The sequence below is a fragment of the Athene cunicularia genome, assembly GCF_003259725.1.
Source record: "Athene cunicularia isolate RWA chromosome 2 unlocalized genomic scaffold, athCun1 chr2_part1, whole genome shotgun sequence".
In the NCBI taxonomy this organism is placed as follows: Eukaryota; Metazoa; Chordata; class Aves; order Strigiformes; family Strigidae; genus Athene; species Athene cunicularia.
In genome coordinates, this window is record NW_020799095.1 from 62,016,202 (window position 1) to 62,034,275 (window position 18,074).

The 18,074-nt window shown below is 38.6% G+C and overlaps 1 protein-coding gene across 2 annotated transcripts in view; it reads right to left on the reverse strand.

Annotated features, from left to right (window-relative positions):
- The window catches only part of CDYL (chromodomain Y like), a 73,706-nt gene that overhangs the window by 10,753 nt on the left and 44,879 nt on the right, over window positions 1-18,074 (reverse strand). Inside the window, exons 3-4 of one of the 2 annotated variants that reach the window (XM_026843021.1) lie at window positions 10,839-10,883; window positions 25-281 (exon numbers count right to left, since the gene is read on the reverse strand). In XM_026843021.1, coding sequence (XP_026698822.1) covers window positions 25-281; window positions 10,839-10,883 — 302 coding nt within the window. The remainder of the gene's footprint in view (window positions 1-24; window positions 282-10,838; window positions 10,884-18,074) is intronic. The other variant, XM_026843022.1, reaches the window with a different exon arrangement.

Below are 18,074 nucleotides of genomic sequence, written 5' to 3' on the forward strand. Positions count from 1 at the left end.
CCCCCCAATCAGAAGTGTTCTGACCTCTGGGTTTAGTGAATTATTTTCAGATGATTTTGTTGATAGCAAAATGTGTGTGAATCCATCTTGTTTCCTGACAACAATGTCTCTGTACCGGTATGCACTCTCCGTTTGTCTCACGCTGAAACGTAGCCTTTTATCAAAAGGCTGATCTCTCCTGTCATCAATAAACCTTCGTTTGCTGGCTGTCACTCCTGTTACAGATGTCTGTATGTTGGTTGTACCATTGGCTGCTAATGCTTCCATAAAGGTGGATGTACCTGGAAATATTTTAAACAATAACATTCTATTAATTACATTTTATTAGCTCAGCAGTTTCAAAAATCCCTATTAGCATGAAGACATGCTAGTCATATTAAGAACACACAGTAAATAGGAAATTCAGTCCCCTGGAAGTTACTGAAATGTTACACAAATAGACACTGTGCACAGAACAAAATTAAAGTGACAAAGGGATCCATGAAATTCATTTTACAGTTGTGAGAAAATACATTTTAAACAAGCCAAACTGACCAATCATCATATATTTTTAGGAGAGAAAGGTTTATTTAACTTTCCTAATGGCAATGCACTTCAGTAAGTTAATGCCCTTTCTCCCTTTCCAACATCTTAAAGTTGTCTAACAGCATCAAGATTGCAAAGAGAAAGCAGAAGCCTTTTGTTTCAAACGCCACGAGAAATTAATATACTGAAGAAAACGACACTTAGAATAAGCCAAATAAAGAATTTGATTGACAAGATCATATAAAGCATAACAGTCTTTAAGGGAAAATGGAAATGAAGAAATACAGACTATAATTCTGTGAGAGGGGAAACAAGACTCATGCAGTGATGGATATTTTAATGAATTCATAGACAATGAGATATTTCTCAAGTCTAAACAATTTTTGCTATTAGAACTGGCAAATAGAGCATTATGTGTTTCTGGTCTTGTTCCCAGTCACTTAAATGGACAGAATTTGAAGGCATGCAAGTAAACAGCCATTCCTCATGACATAGAAGGGACAGGTTTTTCTGTACTCCACATTAGAAACACAATGCCAAATAACTAGAATTCATCAGAGGAAAATCAGAGAACATCTTTGATCTATAATCCATCTTTATGTTAAAGTCTCCATTTAAAATCTCCACAAAATCTGTCAGATTAAAGTAATGGAGTATGTTTAAGGGAGGGGACAGTAGGGTTACAAATGTTGGAATAATGTGTTACAGGCTGAGAGAGGAAAGTTTTGAAAGCCTTTTCCTGAAAACTGAGGTCTAAGACTTTGTTAAAATCTAATGGAAACCCACAGCCCTTATTGCACAAACTTCAGAACATCATGCATATGTCTTAAAAAGTACAGTTAAATCATGTATAAGTTGTTAATTAAATGCCATTGATGGATCTTGCTTAATTTGTCATTATCCTTCTGAAGAAGCTAAATTTTTAAAGTTCTAATAACAGGTAATGCTATGCTTATAAGTTTATTTTTTTTACAAGATACTTCAAACACACATGGGTCCAATGAAGACATTAAACAGCCTCACCTAAATAAGTGGAATATGCTATATCTCCACATTTTAACTTTATTCAAGTGTAGCTTACTATGAACCATATGAAGTATGAGAGAGATATTAAGACTAACGAAATTAAAATTTATAACATTATACATTTTTCTGTGTTTCAGAGACTGCCTTCAGATATAAATGAATTCTTTATACCAAATATTTTAACATATTTGATTATAAATCTGTTATGATTAATTAGGCAAGTTGTCTGACAAGCCATAAACCAGTAAGGTTTTATTTTACTTTTTAAAAGTCTTTCTTGATGTATTAGTGACTTAATCCTCTTACCATATCACTATTTGTGAAGTTAAAGACAACTCAAGATTTTTTTAAACTGTTTAAAGTGAAGAGTAAGAAACTGAATTCAGTTTGTGATGACTCTCAGAGACAGAGGTGAACAAAAATGAAATGGAAAATTAATATTTTATATAGTCACAGAAGTTCTACATTTATTCCTAAATTTTTCACGGCTTATCAAATTCCTTTTTCGTTTCAGCAGAATAAATAAAAATTTGATGCATAACAAATATGAAATAGATGAGGGATGCTTTTGATACTTTTCCCTTGTAAACCACACTATGTTGATTCCTCTCCTACAAAAGAATTCCCTGCGAAGGGAATTTGCAGGAACACCACTGCCGCCCCATATTTCATTAGCAATACAAGACAAAATGGTATCACTGGCCAGAATGGTTTGTTTTTCCATAGGTAAGGTAAATTAAAACAATGGAAGTCACCTCTGATTTCTAAACCCTGATGTAAGATTCTGTCCTAGCCAATAGTGACAAAAGTGGAGAACCAGGAGAGTACAATAGACTAGACTAAGCCAAAAGAGTCAGTAAACTTGTGTAAGAGCTTTGAGTAGATCTTTTCCAATGACCTGTACTTCCAAAGGCATACTCAAATACCAGAAAATTACTATTGAGATGGAAGAGGCAATGATTATATGCTTTGAGAGACAAAACATTTGGCAAGAGAGACCAATATGTAAACACCACACGCTACTTTTCATGTTTATTGAATTGGCAAGAGACCTTCTGAGTTTTTATGTAAACTCTGTCTGCACTTGTCAATAGTTGCAATTTCAAACCACAAACAAGGGACAGCTGCAGTTCAGTGGAAGAAGTCTCCTACATCGAATCTTGTAAATATGCTTTTAGGATACTTAGACTGGAATCAAAAACCTGTTGGCTTTAGAAACTGTACCTCTGTGCAGGGAGATTCGGCCAGCTGGTACGAATTAGTAAACGGCACAAACAACTAAAATACATTCATTAGTAATGTTTGTCATTGTCACTGTAAATTTGTGACCTTCTACACCATAAAGCATAGGGGGCTCTTTCTTTTAGCATCTGGTCCACAAAAGTGAAGAGACATTCTTGGCCATGTGTTGCAGCAAATGATGAAAATAAAAAAATAAAGTGCCAGAGAGGATTAACTGTATTTCTATAGATTTCCTCACATGAAGATTTTGCACTGAGGTTACTTATTTTCAGGTTAATTACAACTGTATTTTACAATTTTGAAATACAGATTTCATAACAAACAAAAGCAGTTTAATACATTAATGGACACAGCATAGCAAAGACACACAAAATACCACAGCCTTCTCCTTTCAAACTGAGCCTTCCAAAAACAGTAAGGGCTTGGAAAAAAGACAATTTACCCTGGATATTGTCAACTAATGCAGAAATTGGTTTAAGAGGTAAACATCTCTTCTAGTCAAAAAAAAATCCCAACTGCAAACTGTTAACGCAACGTGATCTTCTCAAAGGTGAAGACATACTACTGCTGCGCAAAGCTTCACCATACAGATGCAAAATAAAATTAAGAGAACTGCTTGGTTTTGCAGCTGCTGATCAAAACTTGGTAATAGTCACCATTTTCATGCAGCTGCTCTTAGAGAAAAAAAAAAAACAAACAACAACCTACGGGCAACGAAAGGAACTGGTCTTATTCAAAAGGAAAACAGATGCAAAATACATAAGTTGGAAAAGGGGCAGAACAGCAAAGGTATCGTCATCCCCATTCCGCTGGCAAAAGACAGAAAAAAGCCACCTCACCAAAATCTGAGGGGGATAACAGTTAAAACGCACAATGCCAGACATCTAGATAAACAGAGTTAAAATCAAAACAAGTAACACACAACCTCACAACAATCCAAAAGTTAATATACCAAGCTCCTTCTCCAAGCTATTCATGCCTCACTGTTACTGTCTCCCAAATTCTTGAGAAGTTCTGTTTAGCTTACATAGCAAGCCTTGAATACAAACACTCCCCTCCCTGCAACAACACTGGGGACACATCCAAAAAGGTGCTGCAGAAGCAGCCAAGCCTCTTTTTGCATGCTTCTTTTTGAGTACACATGCACTAGCAGTGGTGGTCTGAATTCAAAGGTTTGTCTGACAGAGTATGCTGTTTCAGAAAGGCTTAGCACAGGTGTCTAAGGAACAAGCATAAGAAGATATGAGGTGTGAAGGATGTTACCTGAGTATCTTCCTCAACTCCAGGCACCAGAAATTCAGTGAATCCTAAAATTTGCGTGCCCAGAACCATAGGCCACACCCAAACCCATGTAATTAAATCCTTATCCCCCATAGGATTATTCCATTTACTTTTGAAACCACTATGGTCTTCCAAAGTATCTTTTGGCAGTAAATTCTGCAACATATATCTTTACTTTCTTCATCCTTTTCATCACATCCCTTCTCCAGATTGATTAGTCCCAATCTTCTTTACCCTTTCATCTTCCAGAAGCCAGCCCAAGGCTGTCATTCTTCTCCACGCCTCTTCCTCTTCTACTAAATCTTGGAACAGGGTCCAAAATGGCACAAAATGTTTAAAATGGGGATTTATAACATGGCGTATTCAAATCCTCTTTTGTCCTCTACTCCTTTTCCATAATATTTTCTAAAAATTTTTGTTGAATTTTTCTTTTTTATTCTTTTTTTTTTAAACTAGCACTGAGCAGGTGTTTGCAGAAAACTACCCAGAACAAACGCAATGCCCTTTTCCTAAGCAGTAACACGTAGTCATGAACCAGTCATTGTCCAGGCATGGTTTTATGTTTTGCTATAGGCATAGTTTTGCATAAAAGTCCGTTTTGTCCCTTCCTCATTGCTTGGCATTCATCTGTGCTGAAAGTAATCTCATTTTAATCACAAAATCACTCAGTATTTTCAGATAAGCCTGTGGTGCTCACAAGGAGTTTCAGAGACCCTCATGCCTTTCCTGTACACTCACACACCAACCATGTCCTCTCCTACACCGGGAGAAGCATCCCACTTGAATAAGCAAATGAACAAACACCAGCAGCAACAATTTCTTAAAGTGTTAACTGCAAAAATAACATTGTAACTGGTTACAACTCCAGTACTGCAGAGGGGAAAAAATCTGATCTGCAAAATTGATTGGGAAAAAATTTAAATATAAAATTAAAAAAAAAAAAAAGTCAGTGCTAGAAGGAAGTTTTTCCAAAGTCCTTCCTATGCTTTCCCTGGTTTAGTCCCCTGTATATATATAATCCTCAAGACTTCACATCAGTTGTACAGTGCAGTTGCCTCATGTTCCCTTTTTGCCTACAAAGAGTGGTGGTTTACATGTTCGTATGTACTAGCAAGCTTTAACTCTAAATACTGTTAAGCTTTTCCAGTCTTAACTCTGCACTACATCAAATATTTTACACAATGAGACACCAACCCCAGACAGTGATACCATAAAGCAAACACAATGGATGTCTCCAGTATTTTTTCCACCTCTGCCTCAGCAATTACACAGCAAATATTTCTTAGAATTGTAGTGTATTGGCACAGATTATAGAAATTCAAAATAAGGGTTCTAAAAAACCTATATATGTCCTCATTTTTTTGTCTGAGTATATGTATTTATGGCACTTACATTCTGGAATCAAAATTTCCAGCTTCCTTTGAAATGTCACTATAAAGATTTGTAAGAAGAAAAATTCTTAAGTCATAAAGTGGAAATAAAAGAAAGTTTTCATACTTCAAAAACATGGGAATAAAAAAAATAGTAGACCTAACAACTACCTGAAAGGAAGCTGCAGAGAGATGGGTTTGAGCCTCTTTAGCCTAGTAGAAAGCGACAGGACAAGAGGGAATGGCATCAAGTTGCACCAGGGAAAGTTCAGCCTAGATATTAGGAAGCATTTCTTTCCAGAATGGGTTGTTAGGCGTTGGAATGGGCTGCCCAGGGAGGTGGTGGAGTCCCTATCCCTGGCGGTGTTCAAGAGTTGGGTCGATTTGGAGCTTAAGGATATGCTGTAGGTAGGAACTGTGCTAGGAGAACGATTGGACTAGATGATCTCCAGGGTCCTTTCCAACCTAGATGATTCTGTGATTCTGTAACACTTGTTAAGACCATACCCATAAACCAAACAAGGATAACATTAATAACAGGTAATTTGGAAACAAATCTCTTAAAAGTCTGATTAAGTTTTACTACCTTCAAAAATGAACTGTGCATTTTTATGCATAAGGTATCGAGTAAACTTTCCGCAGTCTTACCATGGAAAAAAACCCCAACCCTCTCCTAACAATTGCAAAAGGCTTTCCAAATACATCTCTGGTCTTATTATTTCACCAGAAATATATAAAACAAACACTCCTCAGGTAAGCAAATTCTTTTTCTCCTTTATCGTGGCATAAAGATAAATTAGGATTGCTTGCTCTGTCTCCCCTTCCACTGTCATCTTAGACTCATTTTAGAGATTTTTCTTCCATTGAATCTATAGTTGGGATACTACTGACAAATAGAAAACAATGCACATGATAATTCTCACCATTTTAGCTGTTATTCAAGGTGGCAGTAAGGAAAAAATATATGTAAAAATTCCTAAGTGCCTCTGATACTACTCCAGTCAAGAAATCCCAGCCATATTTCACAGTAGCATGTACCAAAGTATTTGACGGGGGAAGCAAAGAGTTAATTGTATTTCTTTTTCTCACAAATAAGAAAAACCTTCCCCAGGTTACAGACTCCTTTTTGAGTACTGGGAACATTTCATAAGGAAAAACCCAAATATATTGATATCCTCAGAGCTGCACATTATGATACGCAGTGTTCATTTGAAATGCTCTGAAATTTGAGAGTTAAGTAAGGACATCTCTTGGGGCTCATCTATAGAGGAAAGCTATCGCAAAATAGGCTAAGGTTTAAACTTGAAGTATACCCAGCTATTTCACACTAACTCCTAAGGTGAACACATTCTATATTAAGAGCACTTCATTGCAATTTAGTCCAATCCCCAAAGTGATCTAAAAAATGTCTCTCTTCCTGTGGAATAAGAGTGCCCTAATGTAAGGCTAGCTTAGAACAGATACAGCCAACAGACATCCCAGGCAGTTTTCAGTATAGACACAAACATACAGGTGCCACATACACATGACATAATTCTTGTAAGGACATGAAAGCTTTCTAAAATATGTTAGCTAAATTATTAATGAGATTGAGATAGATGGGGTCAGAATAGTTTAATTTACCTTCTTTTTGAAAATAAGATGTCAATAAGTATTCACATTTCATTTTTATCACATAGATGAGGCTTTCAATACCACAGTTTGCTAGAGCTCCATTCACAACTGCTCACAAAAATATTTGGCATTTCAATGCAGAAAAGTATTAGACAAAGAGGACTAGAGGACTTTCAGAGGTTCAGGACACTGACATATGTATTCAGCTTTACAGGAGACTCCAAGCTCTGAGTGGTACAAGTGTCTTTCCAGACACTGTCTAATGTCTGCTATTAATAGAAGATGTCTCAACCTCCAGGTTGTATTCACCAACAGGCTCACTAAGAGATGGTCAAAGAATAAATTACCTGAAGCCCTACTATCTTGCAGCAGAGAGGCCATCTTCCAGCACACAAGTACATGGCCAGCTATATACTCTGTACCTGGGTAACCTGCAATATATAGTGTAGCTGGCTGCTACTAACATGGGCAAGCTGTTCTACCGCAGCACCCTCTTAACAAAAATTACTGACGTTGACAGAAATAACTGGCTGGGGTGCAAAGGAGAAGAACAAAGGAGTCTCCTCTTGAGTCTCCACTCAAGGCTTCTGGGTACCTCTTAGAAAAAACCTGAATATTGCAGCGCTGGGTATTTAGTCCCAAGCGTTGCACCTAAGCAAGAGGGCTAGTTAGCTCCCTGGCCACTTCTGCTGCCTGAAGAGTTGCAGAGCAAAAATCAGCAGAGCTGGGCAGACACCAGAGGGAGAAAGTATGAGTGAAAAGAAGTCTAGAGGTCTCAGAGAATCACAAACACAGCTCTAGAGTCCTCTGATGAATGGCACATTCAGAAATGCATGGTTCTTACTTATGATTCAGAGGTACTCAAAGGAAAGTAGTCTCCACTGGAGAGTAAAGGATTTGAAACAAGAAGATTTCTGAAAGACCCTGCTTTTAGGCAAAGCACACCACTGCTATGTACACCACATCTAAAGAAGCATTCACAAATTGTTCTACAGGCAATCTCTCCACCAGGTTTCCCAGTATTCTGGGAAAAGAAGCTCACATTAAAAGCAGGATGATGAAAGGTATCTTTGGGTATCCCATGTGACAGGTGCTGGATAGTTAGATGCTCTGAACTGAAAAAGTAATTCAGAACAGTATTACCTTGCCAAATTTGTCCTTTTATATTGTTGAAGAGGAATAAATCCCAAATATGATGTACTGACAACAGCTAAAATGAGGTATGATGGAAAGGAGTAAGTAAATACAATCTGTGCTCTGAAGCTGTATATGATCTCTCCTGTTTGTTTTTTGGCAATACTAACTAGGATCAGCAAGTATGCGAGGACATGCCTGAATTCAAGAACTCATGGAGAATACCCAGAATTATTTATTCTTAATTATTTATTCTTCCTATATTAAATAATACAAATTTTAAAAATCCAAACAACCAAATACCACCACCACACACCCCCACCCCACGTCCTAAAGTCAACAGTAGGATACCACTTGGATCAGTTGCTTTCCATGAGGAAAACTTACATGATATCCCCCATCAATCAGGTTTTGTCCTCTATCACTGCAGGCAACTACTAGAAAACACAGGAGTCATTTGTCTTTGCATTATCTTGCCCCACAGCTTGACCCCAGTACAAATGGTATAGTTCTCCACCTTGGGGGATTTGCAGAGATAGCAAAGATCTTGAAGATGGTTATGAGTCTTGGGAAAATGCCCAACATAAGAACACATTTTCATTAAATTTTAAAGTCAAGAATATAATGGTAAACAAGCAAAAACATGCCCAGGATAAATCACAAGAAAATAACCACAGCTGAAAGCAGTGAACAGAGAAGGCAGTGCTCCAAATCTCAGCTAGCAGCTGGGAGGAACTGGAGGCAGTGAGCTGCCTTTACACAGCAGGATGGATCACACATGCATGGGTAGTGTGTTTGGGTGCATGTTCTTCATACTGCTGAGGAAAGCAATCAACTTCTCTTTAAGACCTTAGGCTTTCTACTTCATTGACTGTTGTCATATTTATGAACTGTCTATCAAAGGGAAAATCTCACAGACAAAAAGCCTAAACTGATAACTCCATAAAGCACTAATTAAGTAGTTAACACATGCTGCCATACATAGAAAATGGTGCAGAGCTGCAAAACTGGCTTCCCTCAGGCTACAGAATGAGTCAGTATAGAAGCCAGGATTATTAGTTACAGGTGGTCCCAATCCCCCCAAAACTACTTTCCCCTGTAAAAATCTGCTTTTATGAATTACTGGATTTTTTTCTTTACAGAAATTATATGTATCTAAATTAAAGTACAATTAGCAATATTGATAGTATTGCTGGATAGAAGAGACAGCTAATTAAGCAATGGAATAAGCACTATGATATTTAAGTGGGGCATTGTTTCAGTAGCACCAATATATTAATATGAAACCACAGCCTCTAAGAGATTATGAAGACTAGTAGTAGGAGGCTGAAATTTTGAAGGGACAAAAAAATTCAAGAAATTGGGAAGTTACAGATGTGGCAGAGAAAAAAAGAAACACCAACACAACAGAAAAACCAATGTAGTTTAAGGCAAATTTCAGAACAAGTTTAAGACAGACAAACCCGTTAAGATCTAACTCAGAGTGTAGGATTTAGCAACTACTACCAACCGCACCAAAGCCAAGGGAGGCTTAGTTAGGTATCATAATGCCTGCTGCTACACAAAACCAAGAACAAAGTATATCACATCTGATGCTTTAAATCAAAGTGTGCAGTGGCCTCAGAATTTTATAGCTTGTGTAGCTAGCAATAGGAAAGTAAGATTTATTTGACTATTTGGAGGTGGACATAGGAGCATATCTTTTCACAGAAGTCATACTGGTATGATCATAGTTCAATAGTCAATTTGTATATTTTGTTTAAAAATACTATCACTGCAGGTGCATGGAAGGACTTCAGTCCACAACCTGGTAATTTGAGAAAACATGGCGGGGGGTGGGGTGGTGGGGTGTGTGTGTGTGTGTGAAATCTCCATTTGAATTTTGGGCTTGGGAATTGTTGCAACTCCAATTGCTGCAATTCCAAAGTCCTCCACTGGAGACTCAGATGTTCAGTGGTAAGTTCATAAAGCTGTGCTTGGACTTATATTTACTAAGACATGGTTCATGGGTGATGCGCTCTGAAAATCTTTAGATACAGCAGATGCCTAAAATGCTGAATCTTGCCTTAGGAAACAATCCATTAAGAATGCACAGAAAACCCAAAATTATCAGAGGATGTCACTACATGAAAGACAGAAGAATTACTATTAAGTAAAGCAAAGACTGTGTACACAAAAATAATGGGACTAGTACATAACTAGTCACAATTGTGAACTCAATTTTAATTAAGAAACCATTTAAAACATGTCATGGATGAGACAAAATGATTGATGAATTACTTGACTGGTTGTTTCCTGAAACCTGCCAGGGACCCACCTGTTCAAGTGAGATTCCAACCACTAAACAAAAGGAATAAAGAAAATAGAAACAGGACAGTATCAGCAAATGGAATTCAAATTTAATTTCTACCAGGATGAATGCTGTGCAATTTTAGACAGATGTGTTATGTAAAAAGATATTGCATTAAATACTTTTTAGACAAATAGCAAAATACCCCAGTCGTAAGGAGAGGGTGTATAAATGGAATTAAACTTAAACAGTAATTGAATTAATTTCTTCAGGAGTGAGATGTAGCTTCAATTAACTCCACATGGTTAAACAGGTCAATAGGAACTGAGGGGAAAAATAGAATATGCTATACTTACAAGAAAATAGGAAGTAAAGAACACTGGGAAGAATACAGGGAGATGCTAAAACAGATAAAGAACGGGTATTAGAAATGCAAAGTAAAACTCTAAAGTTCTTACAGTTACAGATCCTAAACACAAATTATTTTTCCAGTGATAAAAAAATAAGAGGAGATTTAGACCAAAAATAAGAGTGAAATGTAGTGTAAGTTACAAAGTCAATTAAAATATTAGTGGGGAAGCCAGCATGCCATAAGAAACCAGAGATTTATAAGGAGTATGAATATATTGTATATATAGAAAATGGCAGACTAAAAAGCTTAAACATGGCAAGATTGCTGACAGTTAAAAAAAAAAAAAAAAAAAAAAAAAAAAAGAGAGAGAGAAACAGACAAATGTGATAGTCTATATGGGAAATGTATCACAGTGTGAAATACTTCCAAGACTTGCTTGATCAAAGACTAACAAATTTGGAAGGTACCTTAAGTAATAAAATTTGTATTGATGTAGTTTCAGATAGAGTTGGAAAAAAAGCTTTAAAAAAACCCTTAAACTTCTGTAGTTTATTTCTATTTATAAGCAAGACTGCTCTCAAAGTCATGTTTCAAAAGTGTCCTTCCAGTTAAAAGCTACTGAGGATCCAAAGCAATACTCAGAGCCATACTGGATACTGCAGAGAAATTTCATTTTCTTACAAGAGTTCACTCATTACTTGACATATATTTTACCAATATTTTGCAGTTTCATACCATTACAAAACATCCATCAGAAGCCTCACTATCATATATACTTACATCTAACAAAATCTAGGATTTTAAAATAATATCTCAAAACAGGAGCAACCCTATTTTGCTCAGCAAAGGTGTATACATAGAATTATTCTTAGAGATATGAAGTTGGAAATACATTGAAAAGTAAAAATTTTCTACCTGAAATTAATGCCACTTTAAGATCCTAAAACATGGAAGTTGCTATTGATGCCAAAAAGTAGAAGTTAGTAACAATAAAGATTTCAGGGTTATTGTATGATAAGAATGGTAGCATTCTCCATCATTGGGAGTTTGATATACAGAGTTATAATAAACTCTGCATCTCCATTTGATCTCAGAATATGTTGCCATATCACAAGTACATTGTCATAAGGTCAATAGTTAACTGAAACAAAGATATCACAAATTTCTATTGTTTTTATCTATATGTCAACATATTGGTGATTTACAAACCCAAACACCTTATCCATTTTTAATCACTACAGTAGATGACTTTTCCAATATAGCTACATCACAGAAGATACCACACCATCAGGTATTTCCCCTCTCCACTCAGTCACTCAGTTAAAATACTATCAATATCTCAAAGGAATTAATCTTCAAGCTATTTTTTTTAATCATTATAATTAACAAAAATGCTGTAGTGGGATCATCTTACTTTTCATTAATTCTTAAACTAAATTATATGCTTTGAAATTTCTAAAAAAAATATTAATGTGGTGTGCGTTGTTTTTTTTTAAAAAAGAGGATTGCTTTTTCCTCCCCCCACCCCCCCATTCCTTTCCTTTCTTTCAAACCAGGTAACAGACTATGAACAAGAAGCAGCACAATTATATGCTGGCTCAGATCAGACCAACTTGCAAATGTATTAACCAAGTTCACCCCTGCTACAAAGGAGAAGGAGATCTGTCACATGTCATTCCTCGGGCATGACTGTTCTTGCTAGCAGACCGGCACTCCACTTAGCTGGCAAGTTCAGGAAAATCAGCCAAGGACCTTCCATGAGCCTTGCCATACCCCTGTGATCTGGACAAGCAGCACATACTGAATTATTTCCTGATACTTAAGTACCAATCTAGTTTACCTAACGTGAAAATTAAGATTTGTTTCCCTTCACTGCTGTTTCTTCCCTGTATATTCTGCCAGACCAGAAACAAGTCAGTCATCGCGGGTGTTTCTGGGTTCACCAGAAATAAGGCAGCTGGGTTCCTTAATACCTTCCTTCCCTCCACTGATCCATCTGCTGAGCAATTCCATGAGACTTTCCAAAGTTAAATCAAATTCCAGTCTAAAACTATTTACCATCATCAGTGTTTTTACCCCCTTTGAGTTTCTTTTTCCTAGTTTTTTTGACAGACAACTGGAATCCTAAACCAAATTTACAAAAAAACATTAAATATAGTTCAACTGCAGCAGAATATCCAGGCAAACGTATTACTGTTTTCCTACTCCAGGCTCATTATTTGGACAGAAATATCAACTTATGACTAAGTAGCAAGAAATGAGTAATAAACTGACATAAACAAATGAAGACATGCCAAAAAACCCCACAAAAACTGACAAAATTAATTGAACAGCAGGAACAAGCCAAACATTTTTCCAGGGTGCATCGGGTTAGCTTTCAGCTTGATCAGTTCTTGAGTGCTGCTGCTGACCAAGCATGGAGCAAGAATGTGCAGGGAGGGAGTGGTACAAAGAGGACAAGGTAACTGAGTAACATGAAAAGCATGTCTAAAGAGAACAGCAACACATTTCTCTCCAGTTTAAATAATATACTGACTAGCAGATAACAATTATAGAAAAGAGTGGGTATTTCCTCATGCAAACCATTTAATTATGAGATTGAGTCCCAGTATTGCAAAATAAATGCCAACACGACTGATTTATTTTATCTGCACAGGAAAATAGCAGAAATGAAATCAGAGAACAGGTGTCATTGTGGGGCTACATACCTCTTCATGCTCCACAAGCTAAAGCATTAAAAAAAACCCTGCCTTTCATGAATCTATCTTCTAATATTTCAATTACATGGCTGTAATAAACAATGAGGTTATGAACTACTTTTGCAAGCATAAAGCAAATTGTAGTTTAGAACAGATCTGTGGACTAGTTTGTATATACTCTAGAAAACAGCCTGTGATGTAAATGCTTTAAACTTTCCCAGACAGAAAAAATCATTAATAAAACTGTTTGTTGCAGGTATCTGCAAGGAAAATACAGCACACTTGATTGCTGCCATCAATTTGTAGTTTATCAATGCTTACCTAAAGAGCAAAAAAATGAGAAATGTTGTCACAGAAAAGGAAATGGCATCAGAATTGGATAGGATGCCCTACTGAATCATGAGCTAGTAAGGTGGGAGTTAAAGCCATGCATACGCTGAGGCTGCCAGGGTCTGCATTGGGATGAAGCAGGAGCAGGGACAGTCAGAGAAGCATGACTATTCATCACCTTCTCTCTTCACAAGCAAGAATTCTCTGCCTGCTAGGTCTAGGACTGTCCTGGCAGCATGAGCTTTGACTATAATAAATTATAGAGTAAACTGCATGGAATAGGAAAGGAAACAAACATTCAAGCTGAGGCTCCACAAATCAGCCTAACAAATGTTCCAGTAAGCCCCTGGAAAATGTTGTTAGAGAATGCCCTGACATGTCTGAGAATTATATTAGTGCAATATGTACTCAAAAAAGCCGATTTGGGATTGTTTAGTTGCTGACTTTGTCAGCCTTTTGAAGGACACGTAAAACAGTGCAACAGATACAGCCTCTAAAAGCTGTTGGGAAAAGTTGTTTTTTCTAAACTGAAAGCTATGGTAAATAATAGATTTCATGTTAAAACACATCCCTTCTACATGCCATGCCATGTTGCCCATCATTTAAAAGACATGCAGATGTGGTGCTTAAGAACAAAGTTTAGTGGTGGATTTGGCAGTGTTGGGTTAAGAGTTGGACTCAATGACCTTAAAGGTCCTTTCCAACCTAAATGATTTAATGATTACAAGCCCATGAAACAGCTTTGTTTTCAGGGACGCTCACACCATGCCACTCTGGGTGGTTCTCACATCTGCTCCTTCCATAGACAAGTCTTTCAACGTGCACCACTCTGCATATACCAGCCAGCAAGCAAAGCCTTTCCTTTTCTTTTAGGCTGGTTAAGGTTTGAAGTTAAAATTTCCCCCCCTCCTTTTCATCTATCTTATATATATTCCCTGTAACATATGAAAAACTAATTTGATGATGACCACAAAATAGGAAGCAATCAAGAGCAGAAGTGGGCAAATAATGGAATTTGACTCAGTTGGTGAACTGGAGACACAAACCCAAAATCTTAAACATGTGATTCTTTTATTTTCAAATTTATTCCTTCTATGTAAAACCTTTAAAACTGTTCTGAACCAAAATAAAAATGCTGCTTCAAAATAAGGTCAGGCATGTATTTAATAAACTAGACTAATTTGTAAATAGATTCTACTCTTTCCTTTTCTAAGCTCTGTTTTTTCACAATTTCTATTGTTAAAAAAATGTTGACCATATCCATTCAGGAGCAATATAATTAGAGCATTTATTACTGGAGTTAATGCAGTATTTTTAATTCTTTTGCTAAATGAACCTGAGCATATATTATTCATGTTACTTGTAGCAAAGATAAATAAGAAATATAATAAGGTTTGCAAACACTAATACAGCATTTAATTCACTAGATTCTCCTTCAGGAAGATTAAAGTTGAAGCAGAACAAACCCAGCAATATATCCTACAGGTCAAGTTAAAATTAATCATAACTTTAGTCCCACATGTGTTTAGCTGAAAGCCAGAAATTATATAATCTTAAATTCTAAGCTTGAAAAGATGTTTCCCTTATGTGGTAAAGGGAAACCAGTGGCTTGAATTCAGGCCTGTGCTGTTTCAAGATCACTCACTGAAAGGGTCTGTCAGTGACTTCACTCTGCTTTGTTAACTTAAAAAACTACACCTGTTAGTGGTCACAAGGCAATTGGAAACAACAACTTCTCACAATTATTTTCCTTCCAAAAGTATTGGAGAACCCCTCTCCAGTCAAGATTCCTCTATAAAACCCAAAGCATTTGTCCCACACAGGCTCACTAGTGAGCTAGCGTTGATTGCTCTCAACAGTCACACTACACAACCAGGCAAATAACCAAAAAAGGTGAAGTACGGTCCATTTAAAATAACATACATCCACTGCCCTGTGTCACAATTCCACCTCAGCATATGCCCCAGAGGTGCCTTTTAATGTTCTTAAGCAACTAAATACTTCAGTGACAAGTAAATTCACTTTAGGAGGGATAGACAAGGAAGGAGAAGTGGTGGGGTGGCGCTGTATGTCAGGGACTGTTACGATCGCTTTGAGTATAACTGTAGTGAAGACAGGGTGGAACGTCTTTGCGTTGGAATCAGGGAGAAGGCCAACAGGGCAGATGTTGTACTAGGAGTCTACTATAGGCCATCCACTCAGGACAGAGAGGTGGATGAAATTTTATAGGCATTTATATGAAATCTCACGATTGCTTGCCCTTGGTTCTTGTGGGAGACTTTAACTTCCCAGACATCTGCTGGAAGTACAACACAGCAGAGCAGGATCAGTCCCAGAGATTCCTGGAATGTGTGGGACATAACTTCCTGATGCAGCTGGAGTGAACTGACCAGAGAAGGTGCCCTGCTGGACATCCTCTTTGTAAACAGAGGACTGCTGGATGAGGTGGTGGTTGAAGGCCAACTAGGGTGCAGCAATCATGAAATAATAGAGTTCTCTATTCTTAGGCAGATCAGGAGAGGGGGCAGCACAACTGACATCCTGGACTTTCAAAGAGCTGACTTGGTCTTGTTTGGGCACCTGCTTGACAGAATCCCTTGGGAGACAGTCCTGAAGGGTATAGGGGTACAGGAATGCTGGATACTCTTTAAGAAGGAAGTGTTAATGGCACAGGAGCAGGCTGTCCCCAGGTGCTCTAAGAGAAGCCAATGCCAGAGAAGACCACCCTGGCTGAACAGGGAGCTTTGCAACTCAGGGAGAAAAGGAGAGCTTACAGCTTTTAGAAGGGGCTAGCCACACACAGTGATTACAAAGATGCTGTGAGGCTACGGAGGGCAGAAATCAGGAGGTCTAAAGCCCAGCTGGAAATTAATCTGGCTTCAGCAATCAAGGACAACATGAAATGTTTCTATGTCAGTAGCAAAAGACAGAGCAGGGAGAGCCTCCATCCCCTCCTAGACACAGGACGAAACATGGTAACAAGTGATGAGGAAAAGCTGAGGTGCTTAACGCCTTCTTTGCCTCAGTCTTTAATAGCAAGACCAGTTGTACTTAGGGAATCCAGCCTCCTCAGCCAGAAGACAGAGACTGGGAGAACGAACTCCCCACATTCCAGGAGGAGACAGTCAGCGACCTACTGCATCACACAGACCCACTCAAGTCTATGGGACCAATGGGATACACCCGAGAGTGCTGAAGGAGCTGGCTGGGGTGCTCGCCAGGCCACTTTCCATCATTTACCAGCAGTCCTGGCAGACCGGGGATGTCCTGACTGACTGGAAATTGGCCAGTGTGACACCCATATATAAGAAGGGTCAGAAGGATGATCCGGGAAATTACAGGCCTGTCAGCTTGACTTCGGTGCCTGGGAAGCTGATGGAGCAGCTCATCCTGAGTGCCATCATACAACACATGAGGGACAACCAGATACTCAGGCCCAGTCAGCATGGGTTTATGAAAGGCAGGTCCTGCCTGACAAACCTGATCTCCTTCTACGACAGGGTGAGCTGCTTATTGGATGAGGGAAAGGCTGTGGATGTTGTTTACTTGACTTCAGTAAGGCTTTTGACACCATTTCCCACAGCTTTCTCCTGGCAAAACTGGCTGCTCGTGGCTTGGATGGGCACATGCTTTGCTGGGTAAAAAACTGTCTGGATAGTCGGGCCCAAAGAGTTGTGGTGAATGGAGTTAAATCCAGTTGGCAGCCAGTCACTAGTGGGTCCCCCAGGGCTCAGTTTTGGGGCCTCTCCTGTTTAACATCTTTATCGATGATCTGGACGAGGGGATCGAGTGCACCCTCAGTCAGTTTGCAGATGACACCCAGTTGGGTGGGAGTGTTGATCTGCTCGAGGGTAGGGAGGCTCTGCAGAGAGACCTGGACAGGCTGGAGCCATGGGCTGAGGCCAACTGGAGGAGTTTCCATAAGGCCAAATGCCGGGGGCTGCCCTTGGGCCACAACAACCCCCAGCAGCGCTACAGGCTTGGGGAGGAGTGGCTGGAGAGCTGCCAGTCAGAGAGGGACCTGGGGGTGTTGACTGACAGCCGGCTGAACAGAGGCCAGCAGTGTGCCCAGGGGGCCAAGAAGGCCAATGGCATCCTGGCTTGTGTCAGCACTAGCGTGGCCAGCAGGGACAGGGAAGGGATCTTACCCCTGTACTCGGCCCTGGTGAGGCCGCACCTCGATTCCTGTGTTCAGTTTTGGGCCCCTCACT